Raw genomic sequence first — 24,650 nt, forward strand, 5'->3', positions numbered from 1 at the left:
TGCACAAGATTCTGTTACAGTGACAGTAAATATCATGATTAATTATAATTCAGGAAGAAAAACTCTATTACCTTGAACTACAGAGTAGTTTAAAAAAAGGCCAATTTGTCATCTCACTCAAGAGAACAACATCTACATTTTGTTGGATTTATCAACAAATCCTTTCTGTCACATTAATTATCAATTTAAAACCATGGAATCCTGGAGAAGAATTCCTGTCAATCAGACACAGTCAATATCCAACCACATTTCAGACTGAAAATGTTTCAAGAATGGCTTTTGGGAGCATCACCAAAACTTTGCCACTGCAAAAAAAGAGATGATGGAGCAGCACACGAGACTTAAATTTAAATTAGCAAATTTGAGTGTCACTAATCCCTGGATTAACTGCATGTTCAAAAGAATATTTTGTTTTATATAGGAAAAGACAACTGCAATAAATATTCCAAAATGGGCAGATGCATCAGAAATTACTTTCACTCATTTTTCTAACTTTTATAAGTCTCAGCTCTGTAGTGTCCCTTTATTCCCCACATAATCCAGCTCAGTTTGAAATCAATTTGCCTCCAGGCTTTTCTATAGCTATGTGGCTTTTACACTACTGTTTTAGTTTATTTTGTTAATTATTAGGAGAGGAAAAACATTGTTTTAATGGAAGCATGTATTTGTGTTCAGGCTGTCACGTTATTGATTGGTTGTTGCCAACAGACTCAGCACTATTCCCCGTAAGTGCATTCTTCTGGACCTGCATTTAGAGCCACGTTCAATCCACACTAACATGGACACTGTCATATCTCTCCCTTCCAGCAGACTTCTGGAGAACCTGGACTTGATGCTGTTTTGTGTCTGCTGCACACAAGACATTTTGTGCCCACTCTGAATCAAAATTTATATTTCTCAAATAAATAAAATATGATGCATATTTAGCCTTCACTTTTTACTGTGCTCCGGCTACTGTTATTAAATGCTCCAAAAAGCTGCAGCTGGTACTACAAAGAAATGCCATTTCATAAAGCCTACAAGACCTGCAAATTCTGCTTTGCAGACACAATGAACAGTGCATCATTTAGAACAGTTATTTTTTGGACATAATTTCAAGGATATAGTACTTTAAATAGAAAAACCTTGGGAGTTAACAGAGCCAGGGTCCACTGCCTCCACAATCCAAACCAACCATGATGTTAATGTCCTTTGTTATGCAAAGGAAGAATCTGCTTAGGCTGAGAAAATCTGTAGACGTGAGGCCCATAATAAAGACTCAATAAACACAACAGCAATGAATTTGTGAATTATCTAATTTCACCAGCAGCACTTTTTACTGATATAGTGCACCTAATGACATCATCCCTCTGACTCACCTGTAGGTTTGGTAACTGTTTCGGACTTTGATGCCCCCTTTTATGAAGCTGACCATATTCTCATCCTGTTGGAATGGAAACACATTAGCAGTATGAATTTGTAAGCATTATAAAGGGCTTTTGTCTTCTGAAGATGAATACACACCTGCAACATAACCAGCATGACACAGACAATATAAGCCTGTAAGATATAATATATGGATTTAGGATTTCCTTTCTATATTAAAATACTTTTTTACTCTGCTTAGACACAGGCATTTTATTTTAATGCTTTCTGTGATCAGTTTAGCCCTTGTCACCTTTGAACCATCTGAATTTGCATTAATGAACACAGGGACTCAGCTAATGCATTTATGGCAAGGTACATGCATTTATGCCTCTCTCAAAAAACAGCTTTCTCTCATGTGTACTTGAGTGTAGTCAGGATATATCTGGTGCTGGGCCAGGAAATGTTCACAAGTAAGCTGCCTGTCCTCAAGAGTCTGCAGAATACAGTTGCATATCCCAAGAGTGAAGCAGGGTCATTAAAATTATGCAGGATATGCTCTTTCTGGTTTGAATATTCATATATATACATGAGATCCATACTAGTAAGATAACATGTTACATGATAAGCCATAACAAACTGATAAATTACATTAAAGTATCTAGGTGACCATTAGTTAGAGGGTCTTTAGCTTCATAACTTTTTGGAGGCACTTTCTTGCCTTACCTATATAATCAGTCATTCTGGTTTGTTTTGATGTCTGCTGTTACTTTAACTCAGAGACTCTCCATGTGTTTTAACAGAAGATACCATCACAAGAAAAATCATAAGAGGGCATTGTGGAGAAAACAGCATGGTTTAGATTAATGAGATGTACTAACTAAGTACTGCATATTGTGGGGGGGAAAACATAAATGAACCTTTACAGCCATGTGTAAAGATTCAGTTATATTTTCCTTTGAATGGAAAGTGGAACAAGGAAGGAATATGGCTTTAAAATGTTTACATGCAGAATGATACCAACAACAGGGATAGACAGTGTGAGAATTTTTCAGCCCTTGAAAAATGCTGGGACTACATTTTATGTGTTTTCAACACATAAAATTTTGGTCATTTTTACTAAGCATCAAAACTAACCCACTTCAGTAGCTGTTGAAACCAAGTGCCTCTGTTTAATTTTTCAAACTGGTTCATGTGTTCATGAAAAATTAAACACAGAAGACAACAGGAAGGAAAGAGACTTTTGCAAAAGAGGACAATAAATTGGTTTTGTAATCTTAAATCTCACGTTTCTATAAACATTTTCATAAACAGATATCTGTGAAAAATACTGCTTAAAACCAAGAGACAGAGCTTTAAAATGCTCCTTTTCTATAGGCATAGCAGAGAAGTTCTCAGAAGTCTTCCACAGTTTCAGATCTCACCCAAACTGGCTACTCATCCCAAAGGAGAATGGAAACAGATAGCTACACCTTGGTCATTTCAAAGTCCATCATCTGCACTCTAGAAACTACTAGAAGCTCCCCTGATTATGGGTGTTGCTATGAAGCAATAGTTTCTAGCAGAGGGACTCAGCAGATGGCTGAAAAAGGTTACATGGTTCATAAACTGTAAGCAACATAAATCACAGCCCACCTGGCAACTCCCAAACACTATAAAACCACCACCTGCATTCCATTTCCTATCAGCATCCTTGAGCCAAGAAGCAGCAGCCTTTTTCTGACTGTGGCTTTTATTATCCCCTTGGTAGATGAAGAGGCCCACATTCATAAACAAGTACAGCCAAATCAAGAAGAAAAATCAGTTATTTCAACTGTGACTAACAATTAAAATTGCATGCTGGAGCCCTAGCAAGTACTGCTAATGTTGTTCCATCAAACAAATCAAGCTTCATTAGGACAGACAGATAAAATCCAAAGAGGGACAGGTCCCCTTTGTTAAAGGCAGACAGCACTGTTAAGGAGAAAGCATGTGTGGAGCCTAATAGCTATGCAGACCATAATTGCTGTTCAAGAAGAAACCAGTGAGAAAGAAGTCTTAGGAAAGCAAACACCAGCCAGACTCAAACAAAAGTCTAGCTTGTATTCCAGCACAGCTTCAATGACCATCTCATTTTTATTGTTTATTAAATATCCCAACGTGTCATTTGGAAATTGGTGCTTGCTGCAGTTAACATTTCACACATCCAAAAGGGAGTGGGGAAAGGTATCATAGGGCACTCAGCACTATGTGTGTTGAGATAAGTATTTTTAAATCTGATATCCCAATATGTCATTTGGAAATTGGTGCTTGTTAACATTTCAAACATCCAAAAGGCAGTGGGGAAAGATATGGGCACTCAGCACTATGTGTGTTGAGATAAGTATTTTTTAGTAACCACGAGGGAAAACTAAACATTGTAATATCCCATCAGATAGGATAAAATCCAGACTTGATCCAGCTGAAAGATCATTAGGTCAAACTATAGTCTTCTATCAGTCCATTTAGGAAAATAAACCTGCATGGTATTTTTCCCCCCAAGAGCCATGCAGGAATCCATACCTGGAGGAATGTGAGTGCTGCTCTCTGAAGTAAACATTCAGCATAACAAATTTCTGCATGGATTTCCTCTAACATCACACAGAGAGAAGAAAAAAAATCAATCAGTCAGAAAGTAATTTAAAAACACTTAGCCCATTAATGTAGGAATAAGATCACAGAGCTCAAACTGAGAAAAATATTTTCCAAATTTGCTGTATTGTTTCAGTTCTAGACTATTGATGTAACTCTAAACAGAAATGACACACACTTACAGAGACTTTGCAGAAATTTTTCTGGTGCTTTCCATGAATTCCCGGATCTAGAACCTTTATAGACATTTCTTTCTAGACATTTCTTTATCCAGTGATTTTTGTGAGTGCTGAGTCAGAAAACGACAAGACCAGTGATTTTGCACTGGTTACACAGAAATGGCCAAAACATTGACATTTGGTCCAGCAAATCCAGATCAGTGATTTTGTCATTGAATTCATATACTGAGTGAACAATTCTACAGGATTCAAACTGCATAAATAAAAAAGGAAAACATTGCCCATGTAAAAGATGTTACCTTCAGTGAAGTGTTCAAGGCTTTGCCTATGCACAAGGTTGTTGATAGAATCAGCTACAGTAGATTTCTTCCTAAATCTGCAAAAAGTCAGTTTGGTCATTCTGAAGAAGGAGCACCAACAACAGAGAGCCATATCTTTCAGCCAGCCTCCCACACAGTCTCTAACGTGCCCCCAGTGCTCACCAGCCCCCTGTTATCTCACCACACACACAAACTTCAGCACAGTCCACAGAGAACTTAGCCAACGAGGTCTTCTGGGATCTGTCTCTTACCCTTTGTGCACAGAAATCTATCATGATGAAGAAGAGGGGATATGGGGGCATTTTGATTTATTTTTTGTGTGTATGGGTGAATGTGGGTGCAAAAGTTGACTCAGACAACTGCAGTACAACCATCACCCATGGGAACATTCTGCAGTGTTTGAACATTGCAAACAACTTCCAAACACTGCAGAACCAGGACCACAGGTAGGACAAATTCTAATTGACAAGAAAATTGTGGTAAACTGAAGTTTTCAAGACTACACTGCTGAACACTCTCATTTATGTGCTGTGATCTTCCTCTGAGCAGGAGGCTGGGCTAGATGACCTCTTGATGCCCTTCCAACCTCAGTTTTCCTGTGATTTTTCTAAGATTACGTTTCATTTTGTATCCAGTAGTCTTTCAAAACTTTCTCAAGAAGGAACTATTTACTGATAGAATTGCTCCAGTCTTACCTTTGACAGGTGGCTTGAGCTTCCTTCATCGTGTTCCCTGCATTCAGTATGTCCTGAGGATCAAATGTCATCATAGCTTGCATCTCCAGTATGGTGGCATAGGTCAGGGCATGATACATGCTGTCTTTAGTTCTGCAAGAAAACAAGAACTTTAGTTCTGCAAAGCACAGCTGGCTTGACTGTATTATTGCTTTTAAAAAGCAGATACAAATCCAATTCTAGAAATATATCAGCCTCATGGGAACAAGGTCTAAATGAGCTAGAAATCAAACACAAAGGACACACAAAATAATCAAGAAAGAGTAGACTGAGATTTGTACAAGAAATCATGTCTAGAGTTCTACATACTCTCCTAAAATGCAATAGTTCTGAGTGGAGGATAAATATTTAACAAACAAAGCACAGGAATTAACCACATGGCTCACTATTCAGAAATGAGACAATCATGGTGGGACTTATTTTGGTGGGGGGGAGTTTATTGTCTAATGAATGCTCCAACATATAACACAAATCCAGCTGATATTCTTCTAATTTTGGACAATTACTCAGTACAGGCTCAAGGAGATAAGGAACACAATACTATTACTATGGCCAAAATAGAACCTCCTTGAAACAAGTCTTCTCATCAGAAGCATTAGAGTCTGTATCAAAAACTACAGCTTTTTTCTCCTCTCCCCTTGAGATGCCAACCCTCCATCTCAATCTGTTCAACTTAAATATTATTCTGTAGGGTTTCAGACAGTGCCACGTTGGCAGAAAGTAAAAAACTTTGGCATTAGTGCAAGGAAAACAATTAATTCCTATTGCTGGCACCTTTCCTCCAACAGCAAAGAGGGTTTGTATACTGCACACATTTAGAACATTCACCTGTGTCTGGCGTAATTCTCTGCAAGTGAATCAAAATATCTTCAGGCACAGAGGTCTAATAAGGACGACTTGAGAAATATGTTGAAGGGCAAGCTCAGATAAATTCCTCACATAGAAACTCTCTGTAGACCTTGCTAATCCACCCTGACAAATAGCACAACTTAAGACAAATATTGTTAAGGAACAACAGTTGATATTTCAATTGTTTACACTCTAGAACAGATCAGATAGCTCTGTATGGCAGGGAATATTCAAAAATACTTGCCATCAAACAAGGATATCCTTTCAAAATCTCCACCCTCAGCACACCTGTTCTCAATGTGTTTGCTTCAGGTGTTTCTTCATTTTCTTTTTCTTTCAAGGAGAAAGTGGTGTGCCAACAACGTACTCTTGATAAGATGGGGCTGCATTAAGAGGAGTGTTGCTGCCAGCAGGATGAGAGAGGAGCTCCTTCCCCTCTGCACAGCACTGGTAAGGCCCCACCTGGAGTGCTGTGCCCAGCTCTGGGCTCCTCAGTGCATGGACACCCTCAAGAGCAGGGTGGTGGGGATGATTAAGGGACTGGAACATCTCTCCTATGAGGCAAGGCCAAGAGAGCTGGAGCTGTTCTGGCTGGAAAAGAGAAAGCTCAGGGGGCTCCTATAATATATAGAAATACCTGAGGGGAAGAAGCAAAGAGGACAGAGCCAGGCTCTTTTCACTGGTGCCCAGGGACAGGATCAGAGGCAATGGGCACAACATGAAGCACAGGAGGCTCTGGCTCAACATCAGGAAACACTTTTGTACCATCAGGGTGACCGTGCAGTGGCACATGTCATCCAGAAAAGTTGCAGAGTCTGTATCCTTGGAGTCATTCAAAATGGCCCTCCTTGAGTACATGACTTTCTGAGGTGCCTTCCAATCTCATCTCCTCTTATTCTGTAGGGTTTTTTTAAGGAGAAAAGCCAGACTTTAAAGACACCTCAATCGATTTAATTTCTCACCCCAGAAATACACTTGTCTCCCTAAGTTGTGGTATCTGGACTGAAATGAAAGAAAATTTAATGGATAATTTCAGATCATCCCACATTAATCACTGATCCAATAATTCACTGTGGTGGCTTGGGCCTGGTGCTTCCCAACCCTCACACTGATGACAAAGGGCTGCTTTTTCCAACACACAGGGCACAGAGCAGGATGGCTGTACTGAAGGAATTTGCAGTGCACATCTTTAAACTTCACTGCAGTCTGTGCTCTGTGGCTGTCCTCAATTCCTACTTTACCTCACCATCTAAACCAATCCAGCAGAAAAGCTGTTTTGGGAAATATCCTGGTGCCATAAGTGCTATAAGCCCCAGACTATGCTACCATCCATCTCATTTGCAAGCTCAGAAGAACAGATAGATAATGGAGAAATTGCTTTAAAATCCAGTGGAGTTAGGACAGCTCTTTCTTGGCCTCATAAATCATGATTCTTTCAGTAGACTGATAATGTAAAGTAGAAAAGAATGAACACACTAAAATGCCAGCCTGATGAAGTGTTTCTGTTCATTAGATTATTCATCAGCCTCACTGTGCACAGAAAAACACACTTCATCTTGTATTTACTAAACTAAAACCCTTCCAGAGGCTCAAATTCAAAGCACAGGGAAGTGACTGAAATACCACCCTTTCAAAATTACAGAAATTTGCTTTCTAAAGCAAAGCAGATAAATATTAAATTCACTGCACTAAAAGGAAAATTGGTACTTTTCACATACATGTGGTGAAGAGGGATTTCCCTCTCCAATAATTTGTTTCTGAAACTAAACCACCCCTTTCCTAATCAATGGTTTCATCTATTTTACTTCTAATATTTAAAGGGGATAATAATTAATGTCTAGCATTAGCCAACTGATATTTAGCAACATTCAAATTTGTTCTTTTTATTTCAGGCAGAATGCAATTTATCTATGCTATTTCTATTAACCATTCAATTAAAGTTGCAAGCGACATCCTGGCATATTCCCAGGAGTTTTAAGGCCTGAGTTTCATATGGATGGATACAGAATGAAACTTACTATCTTTTTACTTTTCTTCTTTTGATTCCTCAGCAGCAATTTCCTCAGGACATTGTTGGAGTTAACAAGCCTGTATGAGATGAATGCAACTAATATTGTGATTAATGACTTATCCCAGTAGTTGGTATCACATGACTGAATAAGAGGATTATAAGTAATATCTTTAGGCAGTTATGGAGTTCTGCCACATGCCTCTTCTCCAACTATGGTGCAATCATTGTCATCTCGCAGCACTGCCCTTTCTTGGAGCTTCTGGAGAACACTTTTATTCCTGCTCTAAAACAAGTGCTTAAGTGAGAACAGTCACAGCTTTCCAGATGAAGTATGAAAATCAAACATTTTAGCTTGGTTTGACCTCAGAATTAACCCAGGGATAGTAATCTCTTGTGAAAAATAGTGCTCCAAATCTTTTCTGCAGATCCTTTAAAGTAATCCAGCAGACAGGACATGCATTCCTAAGTTACAGAAACCACAGATTCAAATCCATATGTTGATTTAGTACCAAAATGCTTCCAACACTTAAAACAAATCCAACAGCACAGAGTGAGAAAAACACTCCACAGACCAGTCAATAGTCTGTTCATCCAGGAGGACTCAAGAGTGAAAGATCAATGCCCAAATCAAACGTGCATCAGGAGAATGTGGTCACAAGGGGCCCGAAGGCTTTCCTCATCTTTGATCCCAGGTTCCACCAATGTCTGAACAACCCACTAGACCCATGGCACAGCCTTTCACAGAAATGCTCCAATTTGATCAACCAACTTTTCTGATAAAAACTCTTTTCCTGCAAGACTCCCCAGTATCAATAAGTTAACAACCAGCAATGACCTCTCCAGTCAGCCCCCACCACAGCTCCCTTGCTAGCACAAACCACCAGGATGGCCCAAGACAAAAAGCTGTGCTTCAGCAAGAGAATCCCTGAGCCTTTTTAACAAAGGCCATTTTCCAAAGCTCAGAATCTGCTAAGTTCTTCCAGCAAAGAAGTGAAACCAACAATTGTGTTAGGTTTTGCTTGCAATCAATTTATTTACAAAGACTATAAAAGTTATGTTCTTCCACACCTCAGGTATAAAAAGAAAAACTCCCTAGAAATAACAACTTTGCTCTTGTTCATGAAATTCCTTACAATAAATAGATAATCCAAGCTTTGGGCAACATATTTATAAAAGCACTGTCTAGAGCTTCACTCTACCTGGGTGTGCTTCCCCCCATTCTTTCACCAGTCTCCATTTGACAATCACACCTGATCTTTGGGAGATCAGCTCCCAGGGAAAGCTTTCAAAGCACACTCGTTCTAGAATTAATATTCCACCAAACGACACCAAGTGCTTTCTGGAGTCTATTTTCAGAATAAAGTCAACTGCCTGGAACAAATCATTGTCTTATTATTCCTTTAATATTGCAATCAGCAACACATGTGGTGCACCCCATCCAATGGTCCAGATAACTCTGTCAGGAATTTATCTGATTTACCATTCTCCCAATGGATCTGATATTACCAAACTATCAGGTGATTATGCCATGTTTTCCTTCAGGATAATTATTAAAATATTAAGCATTTGTCTTGGGAAGGGAAAGGGACATCTCACCAGAATCAACCCTTAATTTATTATTGTCTATTTGCAATTACACGAGGGCTAAAATCCAGCCAGCATTTAATGGATTTACTGCATGTCTCAGGGCTGAGAAGGAAAATGAGATTTTTTTTCCTGCTCCAGTGATTGGACAGTTTCAGTGTTATGCATGCTAACAGTTAACACATTACATATTGAAAATAACTGCTGGCTTAGTGACTGAACTTTGGGCATTTCTTGAAAGTTCTTAGATACAGTGAGTACTCCATATAAAAGATAAATTTAATCAAACTTACTGCAGAAAGCACAACATAATCAGAACCCATTATTGTACAATGATTGTTAATAATAATGACAACTGACTTTAAAAGCTAAAAGGTAGTTCAGGAAACAAGAAAAGTTATATAACATAAGGCAAAACCACCACATGTATTTTTTCTATGAAATTAGATCTCTTTTTATAATGGATTTGTTTTTCTTTGTAATGGATTTGTTTTTCTAACAGGAAAAAAAGAGCTTTACCTCAACACAAGTCTAGACACCATCCTCAGATATTTATTTTTAAGCTGCTAGGAAAGCTCTTCTGATTTTAAGCCTCACACATTGTGCCAAATCTGCTGTCAGTTTCACATGGTACAAATTAGTTGAAAATACACTTACTGTGGAAGTCAAATGTGAGTAATTCAGAGAATCTGCATTATTGTAACACAGAGCAGGGTATCTCCTACACCAGAAGCGTTAAAGCCACAAAAATTTAAGATGTTAAATTTTCCACAAGCATGTAAAAATTGAGAAGCATTTCTCTAAACACTGATAGTATGTTCACGGATTGTGAAAACTAATTTCAAATCTCAGCACACCAAAAGGGAACAGTGAGGAACTGGTGGCTCTGTACTCAGGACTACCACATGTGCCCACTCTACAACTCTTCTCATTCCTAAAGAGATGGAGTGTGTCCATAATGGATTTCATCTGTGGGGAAATTCAGCATTCTGTTTCTTCACTGCACTCACAAAGATCATAAGTCTCTATTTCCCTCACTGCCAAAGGCAACAGGAATAAGGGCCTTCTCATAACAACAGGCTAACATGAAAAATTAGTTTCAAAATGGTTTTGCAGTGTGGAATAGAGTCAGGTACAAAAAGAGAATCAGCTCATGAAATATGTTCTGCAGAGCTCAACAAAAGCTGAATGAAAACCATATGCAACAGAAGAAAAATGGATTTACAGAAAAAAACAAGCCATAGCCTCACTAGCTTTTGCAGTGTTTTGGAAACCTGCTGCAATAAAATATCCCCTTATTTTATGCTAAGCACTGAGTGAGCCTTCCCAGATGGGCACAGGGGCTTTACTGTCAGGATTTAATGAAAATACAGTTATTCTTCTTACCATTTTTATTAGACCTTCTGATGATATATAAACGCTAAAGAACTTTGCTGTGAATAAGCCCAGCATTATTTATACAGCTGATGCTACAATTTATCATTAATGTCTTTCCCAGAGCGTGCTTCCATGGCTAAACTACAGATTCTGGCACCAAATATGAGGCTGATACCTCAGCAAAGGAGATATGTAGCATTCATTGCAGTTACCCCTGGTGTATATCAAATACACGCTATAAATTTTAATTCTTTCATATTCCAGTGTCCTGAAATAAAGCATGATGCAATTTGCTGGTGGCTCAAAAATAAATGGAGCAAATTGGGTGGGTGGGGGAGAAATTTAAATTAACCACAGATTTCAACAAACAAAGAACACAGGTAACTTCAGGACAGGGTGTGACAGATCACAGACATTGTAAAGACACAACAATTTTTCGGAACTATTTCATGACCCCTCACTGCTTGCAGCTGGGCCACTCATTACAAGTTGGGCTGCAACATAATTAGGAAACAGAGTGCGTGACCGCAATACTGAATTGCAAAATAAGCTGTGAGAAAGTTTCTGCAAGTGGTTACAACAACAAAGAAAGAGTTCATACCTAATGTTTCTCAAACCTTCAAGTGATGGACAGTTGCTCATTTAAAGACATAACTATAATTATTCAGATTCTCACAGTGTGCAGAAAAATATGGGAAAGAAGACAAAAATAAAATGGGACAGAAGATGGTTTTTACTCTTCCAGGAGAAAGAATCTCACATACTGCATTACAGCTGAGGACATCAATACTATAATTTTAGAAGACAGATTAGAGCTTTACACTTGTGTGAGTAAATAACAAGATTTTATTTACTCACACAAGTGTAAAGCACTTATCAGTCTTCCCCAAAACTTAACACATTAACTTACCCCTCCCTTCTGAACCAAAACCATAGAGATTTATCAACTATTAAGAGGGAACCAGCTGTCTGGTCAAAATCTCCTGAGAGATGGTGAAGCAAAGAAAAATAAACAGAGAAAAAGTAGGAAGTCTTATCAACTTACTTTGCCTGTAGAGAAGCCAAAGCATCTGAGAACTTGTTGTTAAGAAATAAATCCAGAGCTGCCATACATTCACGCAGTGCCACGTTGAGGTCTGAGGTAGATGACCTGCCAGAAGAGATAATAAGCTCAGCACATCTGTTCTCCTTCTACCAGTGCATTACTGCTGCATTTGAACCCTCCTTCCTCACTTCCAGATTTATTCCCTTGCATAACCTGCTATTTTATCTTTAGTGATTGCAAAAAGTGAAAGTGACCCCTATTATGTTTGTGGATTTGGGTTTTTGAGGGTTTTTTTTAACTATGCTTTCACCAAGTAACATGTGAAAAGCAATGAAGTGTTTCATTTTCTGAAAAAATAAAAAAAACCCAGACTGCACATACCTTATGGTACCAGACTGGACATGCTGAATTTGCCATGTGGGAGCACAGCAATTTGATGAGCTCAGGTACCAGAAGCACAGAGGCACTGGGTGACAATGCACATCTCATGGTAAGGCTGCCAGACTCCAGCTGGTGACATCATGATCATGTTATCACTTTAAGGATGATTGTCAACCTGCATCTGAATACGACCAACTGCTGCTGGAACATCTGCCTTCATCCAGCTCATGCTCAGAGTGGTGCCTGAACAGCAAACCACTACAAACTCACAGGTGGGTTAAAGTTTCCCATTGTGCATGTTCATGGGAACATCTGTGTCTCTAAGAAGTGCCACTGCACTCAAAATAAATGACTGTGGTACTCAGAGTCAGAAGACTCTCAGTGGCTTACTCTGGCTGTAGTTTTCTCCTTTACAACATTCAGATGTCAGCCTGACCTGTCACAAGGCTTCTCAGCTGGTCTTTAGGGTTACTGGCAAGAGGATAATACAGACCAGCTGAGTTAGTTTGGCCCAAGTTCATCACCACCAGAACTGCTGGACAAAAAAAAATCCACAAAAGAAAAAATAAAGCCTTGTACTAATGAAGTTAAGGTCACCTAGCCAGTGTTAGGACAATTGAAACATCTGCATCTGATGATCAAAAAGCTACACTGCACTAATATATTGTATACAAGCATGCACAAAACATCCTCCAACAAAATACAAACAAATCCTCACCATGTTTCTGATTCTGAGCAGCTCTAACTAATGTGATCTATCTTGTGACTTAGAAACTGTGTTAGCTCCTTAAAAAGTAGCACAACACAGAATGCTGAAAGGAAAACCAGAAAGCATGTCCTGATAACATCTTAAAGAAAAGGCAGGGGAGCACAGCACAAGCAGATAGCATCAGTAATAACCACTCACTGCAGCAGTGGTTTGGTTTTGGTTTCACAAATAATGACTGCAAAGAAATAAAGAGTATAATTATATATACAAAAACCAGGACTTTAAATCTGAGAGAAACACTGTGTGACGCTGTTCCTAGTGGCTTTGTCATCACAACTTCAGCTACACTGCAAATCCTTTTGCACCCAAGACACTCTGAGTGCTTTGCAAGCATTGATTAACCAAGTTTTGGCATCCGCCTCATACAAAATGCAATATCATGTCTGCCTATTCTGAGCTATTCTGAGCCCTGCTTAATAATTAAAACTTGGTCAATTATTGCTTATTGTATTAAAACTCCTACCTTCCTGGTTTTAAATCTGTGTCCCTGAATCAAGTAACATATTTGACAAGAATAAAGCACATCTTCACCTGTTTTAAAATATTTAGACTACTAGCATTTTACCTGGGTTTTTTTCACTTCTTGTCATGCAGCAGAATTACCCCATTCAATACAAATAAACCTTTCCAAAATGCTCCTTTGAAACAGAAAGATGACAAAGAATAAAACCACTGCTGAAGCTCAAAGCAGAAATAAGATACTATAATTACTTGGCATCTTTTCTGGAATAACAATACACACTGCTACCCACAGCAGCAGCAGCAACACAAGCGGCACATTTCCCTCACACTCCAAGGAAACCTGCCACAGGATGCAGCTCCCAAGTCAAGGGCTTAAGACCTGGGCAAAATACACACCTCACATAAATGCTACAAACCACCACTTGCCACTGTTAACAATAGGGCAGAAATACTTTAAACTCGAGGGTGCTCAGCATTTTAGCAAACTGATTAGTCATGCTTCAGTGGGCTGCAGATTCCCTCCTGCTCCAACAGCAGGATCAGAGCTGCCTCTAAGCCAGACGCGAAATGCTGTGTGCCGCTACTCACCCCTGTGCCGAGTGTCCTGCGTGTTCTGACATAGTCATTGCAAGCGCACTCGGCTCTCAGGCTCGAACATCAGCAGCACTCGGTGCTCCTGAGCCGGCGGCGAGCGACAGCGCCGGGGGGAGCGCAGGGCAGCGCCCGCCTGCGGCACCACGCCGCGATTGGACACGGGAGCAGGAGCAGCGCTAATTCCCTGCAAACCAGCCACTCGGAACCGGCCGTGCCACACCAGGCTCGTGTGCCACTGGATCCAAGTGCAGCTGGGTACCTCCAATGTAGGCTGGCAGCCGCCAGCCCCTCCTATTCTCTGAGCTACAGACCTGTCTGGAATGAGCTGCAGCATCAGCCACCTTTTCTGCTGTCCAGACCAGGCAGAAGCCAAATACCCTTGTAATTGCAGACCTGAAACAACAAGAATTACTGCATGTGGCAGTGGCCCACATCAGAAAGCTGCGAACCAGAACGGAGAGCCAAACGAGAGCAGCTGACAGGCGGCACTCAGGCAGTAATTGCTGCAAATGTGAGAACCACGCAGGCGAGAGACACAAGCAAGTGCTTCTTCCCAGCAAGGATTCTCCACAAAACAGGCTCCAATCCAGCAGCCAAACTGCTGCTTCTTGTTAGTTCCTGTACCTTTGGGAGGAACTGAGACTTTACACGCTCTTTGTAACAATCTCTCTTTAATGCCATGGAAAATGAGGCAAGCTGCCACTAACAATTTAATCAGTGGAGTGAGTGCATCTGGCTGATTTTGCCCAAAATGCAACAGTGAATTCCCCTGAACTGCTTTGCTGGCACATCAGCTGTAGCAGCCCTGTACACAACTACAAGCAGAATTACCAGTCCTTCCACTCATTACGAGAGCTGGACTGTGGAAGCTGATTAGCCATGATCTACTTACATAAATTAGTTTCTCCAAGAGCATCTAATGGCAGAAATGATCTGTTTGCTAGATTACCCAAAGCAGTACCAATAATGAAGACATACACTGCAGAAGGAAGACCCAAAAATGATAAACCAACAAAGGACAATTCCAGGAAGATACTCTGAATCCATTAACATACCTGATTAAATCTCTTGCTGGTTTTATGGCATCCTGTATAGAAAAGCCTGTGCTGCATTTGGTACAAAAAAATCTGTAATAGATCCACAGGCTGCCCCAATAATGACTCCATTACATGTTCCTAACAGCATTGTGTACCTGGGCCACAGCAGGAGACAAAAGACATTACTGGGGTTTTTTTCCCCTAGTTGGGAATAACTACTGGTTACAACTTAAATTAACTGGCTGGTTCCATGGCAGGATCACAGGCTACTCTCAAAAGCTTGTTCATCATTCTCACTAGCTGTTTGTACAATTTCTAATTAATACTGTATTCTCCAAATATGGAGAATTGTACAAACAGCCCTGTATGGTGAAGGCTCTGGCTGTCTCTGCCAAGTTCTTTAAGAGTTGATTTGGCAGGTTTTTATTTGAATACCACTGCTCTAGAAACAACTATATGCTCAGACAACCTCAGTATGCAACCTCTCCTTCCCCACATATACGCATGTTTCTTTTAACTAAAAAAAGCAAATGTAAAAAACTCAGATCTGAAATATTTCCACATTTAGGCCATTTCCCTGCTGGTTTTACAAGGTTCTTTCCTTTCTTGCTTTTGGGCAGCAGGTTTTGCAAGGACAGTCATATGTTTCTTCTTGTGGTTTTGTTATTCATGAAATCGCTGTTCTCTGCCCCAGGGACCATGAGTGGGGTTGCTTCACAAATCACAACCACAGCATATCCTGGGAGTTGCAGCAAGAACTGCTCTCCTTACTCCACTGCATCCCCATTGTCTCTAGCTGGAAACACAGTTCCTTGGAATATCCCAGGCAATGCCCCTTTTACTTAAGCACCAGATCCCTTCTATGTCAACAGCAGTATTAAATAAAATGAATAAGCAGAAATAAGCAAAAACCAAAATCTCTAATACTAATGAAGAGTAAAGCATCTTTAAAAAAATTATATTTTCCATTGTCAAAAGGAAAGAGAAACATGATTTTTGAGCATGGGAGTTACCATATTTATGCATAATTTTACTTCATTGTGTGCATGATGTTGACTGGTTTCTTACTACGAGTTTGCAGTGCATAAGCTTTGTGATTTGTCACTGGCTTTTGTAGATTTCTTCAATAAAAAAAGCATCTTGAACCTTATACTGTGCAAAATGCTAAAATACTCACCTTTCTTTGAAAAGTTCTGATAATTACTGAGGCTAAGTCTGAGGTTTGTGTCTTTGTAGTAATGCTTTTAATAGTAATTAAAGAGCTCCTTCAGTACTGTGAAACACTAAAAGCAAGTTAAATCAGTCATATCCTAAAATATAGATGCATTTCTCTGCCAAATCTACCTTATCTGCATAAGTCAGCTGTGGTTGTGTGCATGGATAACTTCATTTGGAGGAGGAGAATAAAATACAAAGAATCAAACACCATTTAAGCTTCACCAGTGCTAACACTTCAATCATTTACAGATGTGAGGAGCCTCCCAAAGCACATTTGAAAGGCCTCAGTTCCAGTGTTAAGGAAACTTCCCAGTCTGACCATCCAGGAGCCACTGGCAGTCACACTCCAATCACCTGAGCTGGGACCAAAGCTGCACATCCCACACTCACAGTGAGACAGGCTCGACCTCAAGTTTCCCCTAACAGAGTCTCAGATGTCACAATCCTTAAAATTATTTCATCTTGGTGCAGTAACAAAATAACAGCTTGAGCCAGTGCCTCCGAGGAGGGACTCTGAACAAAGGAGCCCCTGGGGTTTTTATCCCCTCACAGTCTAAACAGGAAAAAGTCTGGGGGTCCTCAGCCCCTGCTGTGTCCCCAGGTGCTCCTCCCTGTGCCCTTTGTCGTGCAAAGGCTCAGCAGTCCACATCCCAGGGTACCATCACTGGCACCAGAATGTCCTTCCCACTGCCTGTTTTCAAAAAGATACAGAAATATGGAAATTCTTGCCATGACACCATTTTCTGTTTTCCTAATGCTGGATAATCACAGGGACATTAGGAGTTATCAGGGTACACCTGGGGTTACTTCCTTTAGCCTTTTCCAGTTCTCCACGTCATTCCTAAATCCACTTCTACTTTTCTAAATAGTTGACTTCTTTGAGCAACACTGTACTACAAGTTGTCAGCCTGAAAAAAATCGGAACATTCAAAGAGAACAAAAAGCACAACACTTGGGAAGAATTCTTTTCTTCTGCAAGCATTTCCAAACCAACATGAGATCAGAAATAATCTTGGATGAAAAGAACAAATAAGCAGTTCTCACAATAATCTGTTACTATTCAGTTTTCAGACAATACAGAAATAGCTTCATAATTCAAAAGCAAATAAGTTAATGCAAGAAAATTAATTCTCCCATATCCCTTCCTGTTCTATGTGCCAAGCTGTTAATACCTCAGCATTTATCTTTCTGTGTTCCTGAACATTTTTCTGGCCCATGTCTAAGACTCCTCAGTGCTACAGAAATGCCATTACTTCAACAACAAAGCAATTGGAAAGGTTTCAATATTCATGTTCTCCAAATATTTTGCATAGAGACACAACAGTGACACAATTCTGGAATTCATAGTATTTCAAGTTGTACATGGAGTATGACACCATTTATTTTTGAGGTTAATTCAGCTCTCAAATCACTGAGTTATTGATGCCTCAGCAATGTCAAAGGTCTTTTAAAAAGCTCTTCCATTCCAGCAAAAGCTCACAAATCAAAGGGTTGTGACAAAGCAGTCCAGGGAGCAGCACAAAGACCAGAGAATTGGCAGACTCATGTTCTGCCCTCGGTCCCACCATATTTAACTTGGACCAAGCAGGATCTAGTTTGCATTAGGCTCACAGTTCTCATCCTGTATTTGAATGGGCAAACAGTGCAATAAATTCATTAAGATAGGTTTGTTCAGACAAATAAAATGTAGTGGTGTCATTTCTCCTGTTCCCTTTCCTTGTTGTGCTGCCATGACTGCTCAGAGGGTGAAATGCACCACTGTGGGTGAGCACTCCCAGTCAGCAGAACTGCCTGCATCAGACAGAAGGAAAATATATAAAAAGACACTCAATCCAGTCTGGCATATTACAAAAATAAGCCCAAACATCCTGCAACAGCACTGATCTATTGGAATGTACAAAGAAAAAATTACCTCACACAGGATCAACACTGAAATAAAACAAATATATTCAGGACAACATAAATTAATGCAATTAGGAGTAAATTTTCATCCTAAATCACACCACAGTAATGTTTAGCAAGCTTTAATAGCTCCTCTTTTTAAATTCAGATGATCTACAATTTTGTCACTTTGAAGGTCACATGTGATTGATATAATTCCTCTTGGGGTTTTTAAGGGTCTTTAGACAACTTTATAATACCCACTTGCTCTTTTTTTCAAGTCCTCTCACTTTTCAGTTTTCCTGCCTCTGGTCCACCTGACATAGTTACTCTCAGTTTTTAAAGGTCTAATTCTCATCTCACTAAAACTAATGAGAAAAAAACAATCAGCAAGAGCTGCACTAGACCACTGCCATGCAATGATATTAAGCACATTTAGGTACCCAGCAAACAAACAAAGAAAGCATGAAGCAAAATGCAAACTCACTCTGCCGTATTCATGGTAAGAAGCCAGACAAAATCTGTGAGATTTGTTTTCCTAAGGACTGCAAGGTCAGGGTAGAGATCTGTATTACTTCTGAAATGAGACTGGGTGAGAATTCAGGGAGGGATGTCAGGAAATTCCCTTTTTGGACTGGATTCTGCACTTCCCAGCAGAGATAAAGGCTGGGTACGTAATAAGAGAGTTACCTGGGCATGTCTGGCTTATATTTGTTTATGCTGACTTACACTTCACTTTTTTCAGACTTCAGTGTGGTGACCAGCTAGAAGGGATGAAATACACATTCTGGCCCAAAAAGCATTTTCCTACAGTACTTCATGTGAGTTGAAATGTTTCTTTGTTCGGTTTTATTTCATTTGGTTGGGTTTGGGTTTTTTGTTTTTAGTTTGGTTTTTTTTTTTCATTAAATCTAAGCAAAGTCTTTTCAAAATAAATTACTCTGTAACATGTTTTGTTGCAACTTAAAAAAAAAAATAAATCATGCTTTTTTAAATCATTCCACTGCTGAACAGTATCTTATGTTCCCATAGAAATAATATATGGGAATGACACAAAACATTTGAACAAATAGGGGATTGTTGCTTTGCCTTTAATCATTGCTTTACATGACATTACAGATTATATTTCCCTGAGAGCTTCCAAGAGCCTGAGTTTTTCCTTCAGAAGTCATCTGCAAAGCATACTTCACAGCACCTTGATCACTAACAATGCCACATTCTCTCCAATTAAATAAAAATTCAAGCATGGCACTTCAATACACCTTACAGTTCTCTTGAACCTGCCCACTGAATGAATACTCAGGAACAGAAAAAGAAGTGCCAGCAAAAAGTTGTCTTGGCACTCAGCATTGCCAAAGCTGTTTTGAAGAGTTATTCTTTGGCACAATGGCTTCAAGAAGAAAACAGTTATTATTCTCTCCATTTCAGAGCACAAAAACAACCTGCAAACTACCTGAGAAGAAAAAACAAAGGAAAACCAAAACAAGTGAGGTTGATGTTGAACTCAGATTCAGTTAATCTGGGATCTTTCTGTCAATTTTCCTCTTTCTGACAGGAAACAAGGATTGGTAAAAAGTAAGTTTTAATGCAGATGCAGTGAGAAGATTTAATCAGTTCAGGTTGGCAGTTTTAGTTAGAAAGAAGTGTAAAATGACATCCAAGTTCAATACTGAATTCTGTTTGATATACAGCTGAGGCTCCAGCCAATGAGTCAAATATATCTGAATGGCTGTTCTAAAACTGAGACTTTCTTCTTACAATTGTTTTTTCTCAACAGATGACCGAAAGTTTTATTATCAAGTTGAAGACAACAGCTGAAAATCTCTAAAATGGGAGGTAATTTTTCATCACCCCAGCTCAAATATCTGTTTACTTTTCAGTTCCAATCATTCCACTAGATCATTCTTCCTCCAACTATGATCTGATAATCTATTCCCAAAACATACATGATACCTAAAGAAACCACAAATTAACCACAAATTCAGATCTGTGGAAACACTGTCTGGGAGCTTCAAGGGGGTTTTAAAGGAGTGATTTAAGTAAAATGTGAACTGCAATAAGGAAATAGTAATCTTTTCCCACAAACTAACCAAAATCCTGATAGATGCTTTTCAACACTTTGTAGCACAGTGCTGGAAACATCTGAGTCCCTTTAGATCCCAGTGCAGCGTCTCCCTGGAATGGGAGAGCTGGTTCCAGCAGATGGAGCTCCAGAAAGGCGATGAGGAGCCAGCACCAAGTGCTCCAGCAGCTTCAGTAACACGGACTTTCGGGACAACCTGCCCAACCTGGCAAAATTCACTCAGCTCTCTCCTGCTTCTAAATATTTCTATTGTTCCCCAGGCTCAGAACTTCCTGAAGCACAATGCAACTGCAGTCCCTCAGCCCGCTGCTATTGTCAGTGCAAACACAGCACCTGCAGGTCATTTAATGGTATCACTTAACATCATTATCACAAGCACACAGCCCACCTTTCCAGCCTGGAGTTAAAAAATATTTTTAAAATTGCTGGGCCACCCGTTAAAGAATTATCAAGACAGAGCATGGCAACAAAATTATATAAATCTCTTAAAAGTCACAGAATCATAGAATTCACAGGGCTGGAAAGGACTTTGAACATTATCTCATTCCAAACCTGTGCTGTGGGCAGGCACACCTTCCACTACACAAAGGTGCTCAGAGCCCCATCCAACCAGACCCTGAGTACTTCCAGGTAGGGGTTATATATATAAATACTAATAGACAGCTCAGTTTTGATCATTAGCAAGTCTAGAACTCTAGACTTTGCATTTGTTGCATTAAATGCTACTAGACCACCTCCTTTGGTCTCTGTAATAACTCTAACATTAATATCAATGCAACCAAAAAAGAGCACTATTGTACAGCTTATACAATCTAAAGTTCAGGAAATGTTTTTTTCCATCATGGTTTCTGTAGCAGAAATAAAGTCCAGGTAAATGTTTGTGGTTTTCAACTTTAAGATAAAGGGAAAGTGTGCAGCCAGAGAGAGAGCACACCAGTGCTCCAAACACCTGATGAGGAACCATGAACAGAGCCATTACCACTCTTCTAAGAAGCAGTTTGCTGACTTCTCCAACAACTGCACTCTTAAAAGCTTCTACTCCTGCACAGATAATTATAAATATCTTATGTCAAATACAGAATCCACAAGCCGACCTTTAACGCAGCCTTGTCTAACATTTAACACGCCGTCATCATGGGGGAAGAATGTTATTTGCAGACTGATTCAGCTTTTGAAGAAACAACTCTCTCACACGCACACAATGGAAGTTTATGTATTTTAGGGGCAGTAGGGAGTGCACACCTGGAATGGAGAAAGTTATCCACCTGCAGCTCCCTCCTGAGGGTGAGCAAAAAGGTATTGAGTTACAGGGTAATGAACGTCAGCGTTTCGCTGTCAAGGTGTGTTGCAAGCTGCACAAACAGGAGCTCCAGCAAAAGGACCTGGTCTTCCACATCTTCCGCAGACAAGACACGCTCTTCAGCAACCCTTTGAAGCCCAAAGGCAATTTGCATAGAACTACTGAAGGGCTGCTGCGCAGGTATGTAATTAGCTCACGCTAATGCTCCTGTCTAAGAAAAAAGAAACCCCCTCAAAGTGCAAGAGCCAGCTTGTGTGGGGTGGCTCAGCCGGCACAGGTGGGCACAGCCCGCCCTCAGCGGGGTCAGGCCGGGGACCGGAGCGGTCCGGGGGATGGTCCCGGCCCGGTGGGTCCCAGCCCGGGCAGCCCCTGCCCGCGGGCCGCAGGGGGCTCCGGCCCCAGCCCCGCGGGCTCCGGCGCTGCCGGCCATGGAGGCGTCGCGACGGGCAGCGGCTGAGGGGAGGGCGGCAGGGGACGGGCACGGCTGGCGCTGCTGCTGCTGCTGCTGTTCCCCGGCGGCCGCCGCAGCCAGCTCGCATGGTGTGTGTGGAGCGGCGGCAGCTCAGGGTCAGCCCGGGGGCCCGAACTGCCCTCAGGGCTGCAGCGCCCGGAGCCCCACCGCCCTCACACCGTCCCGCGGCCGCCGCTCCCCTGACGGAGCATCCCCAGAGCCCGGCCGAGGCGGCGCTGCCCCCGGCGACCCCCGGCCCGGCCCCGCCAGCTCGCATGGTGTGTGTGGAGCGGCGGCAGCCGGAGCCTCGGCGCATGTTCGGGCAGGGCCGGGCCGGGCCGGGCTGAGGGGCCGCCCCCGCAGGTGAGCGGCTGCGGCAGCGCCCGCCCTCCGCCGGCGGCGGGGAAGGGAAGGGAAGGGGTGGGATAGGATAGGACAGGACAGGGTGGAATGCGATGGTGCCCCGGGGTTACGGTCCCACCGCAGCGCTCGGGCGGGACCCGGGAACGGCCCAGAGGAACGCGGGCATCGCTTCTGTGTGCTGGAATCAAGAGTCATTAATTCCTCTCGAGAAAAAGCATGAGGAAAGCATAATTCATATTTCGCCAGGTTTTCAATTAGCTGCACTCTGGGTTTGCCAGGGTGCAGCCGCCTACCCCCAGCACAGGAGTAACACCCCACAGGGCTCAGACATCAGAGGGACCAAGTTATGACCAAATCACATAAATAAATAATTAGATCTAACTAATTAAATTCTTTAATTTGTTCATTAACATAAAATTCATAAACAAAATAAATATTTACAATTTTAACTTGCCTTTTCCATAAAAGAAAACCAAACACATTGAAATTGCGAATAGAATATGCAATACTGACAAAAAAAAGCATTACTTTGGCCATTATTTATGTTATAGCTGTATCAATCATGCAGCTTCAGGGTTAAGGGGATAACAGTTCACAAGAAATTAGCAAAAGCAAGGAGCCTGTGGAAGGAAATGAACAAGGCAAAGGAAGGCAAAGGTATACACGGCCCAGGGAGTGGCAGGACAAACAGAAGGACTGGGTTGACATAAAGAAACAATGGGCACATTAACGGGAACAGTGGGTGTATAAGGTTAAAAAAAGAAAGAATTTATTAGCTGCACACCGACAATGTGGCTCGTGACGTGAGGAACAAGGGGTGGGTGGCAGGATGGGCTCACGCTCCAGTGCTCGGGTGCAGCTGCTCCGAGAGCAGAGGCAGACATCCAGGGACTGAAGGATGCTTCCCTCTTCTGACACCAGCCAAGAAGTCATGATTGTCTCCACTAAATCAAGCATTTCAGCTCAGTGAGGGATAGCAAAGAGAGCTGTGACAGGCACCTTCCTGTGCTTTCTTTGCCAAAAAAGCTGTTTTGGTACAAATGCAAGCCCACGTTTTTCAGCATAAAATACCTGTTTACATACATTCCATTTTCTGAATTGTGAGGCTCAAACATTCCAGCTCACAGCGTTCACAATGAAGCCAGACTTCCTGTGTAGTTCTGCACTTCAGCCCATATGTCAGTCACAGCTAACTTAAAGAACATTTTTTTAATAAACACCCCAAAATATACTCTAAATTGCTTTTTACAACTTTTAGAATTATATGTTGTAGGAACAAAGTTGAAAAAGCTAAAACAGAAGGACAAATTTACTCCCCTGAGCATAGTATTGTATGTTTGAGAACAGCTCTGCTTTTAATATCTGACTGTAAACTAAAATATTTTAAGTTAAATGAATAGTATATTAAAGAAGTAGAGAATTTAAATATATGAGTTTAACATTCAGCAAGTACTTTACCTTTTTCAGGATTCAGGGTCAGTGATTTGAACCTCAACTGAGTTATTTACTCAGTAAAAATTATTACTGAATGTGGGCCCAAAATGAGATTCACACTCCAAAATTCTTGGAACTGTTTGGAACTCAAGGACCATAATTTTAAAAATAAGGAGATATTAGCAGAGCTTCAGTAAGTATTTAAAAAATTCTATATCTTACCTGAAAACCCACTGAGTCTTTTAAAATTACTTTTAAAAAAATTCTATAAGTATCTTACCTGAAAACCCACTGAGTCTTTTAAAATTACTTTTTTCTTTGCAAGTGACCACACCTGTTCATGTAGCAGCTCAGGAGAGACTGCATTCTATGGAAAACAATCCTAAAGACCTTCTGGCTTTGAATACAAACATTTCAATGCTACATAGTCTCAACAGAACAAATAATAATTCTGGCCACACAGGAAAATCAGTTTTTGTGGATCAGACTGAGTCAGGCACATGCAAACCTGAGACAGCTGACACTCTGCAGACAGTGTTACAGGATCTCTCACCAGGACAGACCTCTGAAGTCAAAGGCAAGAATTTCTCCCTGTATTACCAGCAAATTAAAGCCTCAAATATC

At 40.8% G+C, this 24,650-nt stretch overlaps 1 protein-coding gene across 5 annotated transcripts in view; it reads right to left on the reverse strand.

Moving 5' to 3' along the window:
- The window catches only part of TTC39A (tetratricopeptide repeat domain 39A), a 42,962-nt gene extending 20,652 nt beyond the window's left edge, over positions 1–22,310 (reverse strand). For 3 of the 5 annotated variants that reach the window (XM_039711378.1, XM_039711376.1, XM_039711380.1), the window contains exons 1-6: positions 14,254–14,708; positions 12,054–12,158; positions 5,149–5,280; positions 4,433–4,509; positions 3,886–3,953; positions 1,359–1,423 (exon numbers count right to left, since the gene is read on the reverse strand). In XM_039711378.1, the coding sequence (XP_039567312.1) occupies positions 1,359–1,423; positions 3,886–3,953; positions 4,433–4,509; positions 5,149–5,280; positions 12,054–12,158; positions 14,254–14,291 (485 nt within the window). In that variant the 5' untranslated portion in view covers positions 14,292–14,708. Of the gene's footprint in view, positions 1–1,358; positions 1,424–3,885; positions 3,954–4,432; positions 4,510–5,148; positions 5,281–12,053; positions 12,160–14,253; positions 14,709–21,720; positions 21,737–22,186 lie in introns of those variants that run through there. The other 2 variants (XM_039711377.1, XM_039711379.1) reach the window with 2 other exon arrangements.
- Between the last annotated feature and the right edge of the window lie 2,340 nt (positions 22,311–24,650).

Source organism: Passer montanus, unplaced genomic scaffold (assembly GCF_014805655.1).
Source record: "Passer montanus isolate IOZ18808 unplaced genomic scaffold, ASM1480565v1 scaffold25, whole genome shotgun sequence".
Lineage (NCBI taxonomy): Eukaryota > Metazoa > Chordata > Aves > Passeriformes > Passeridae > Passer > Passer montanus.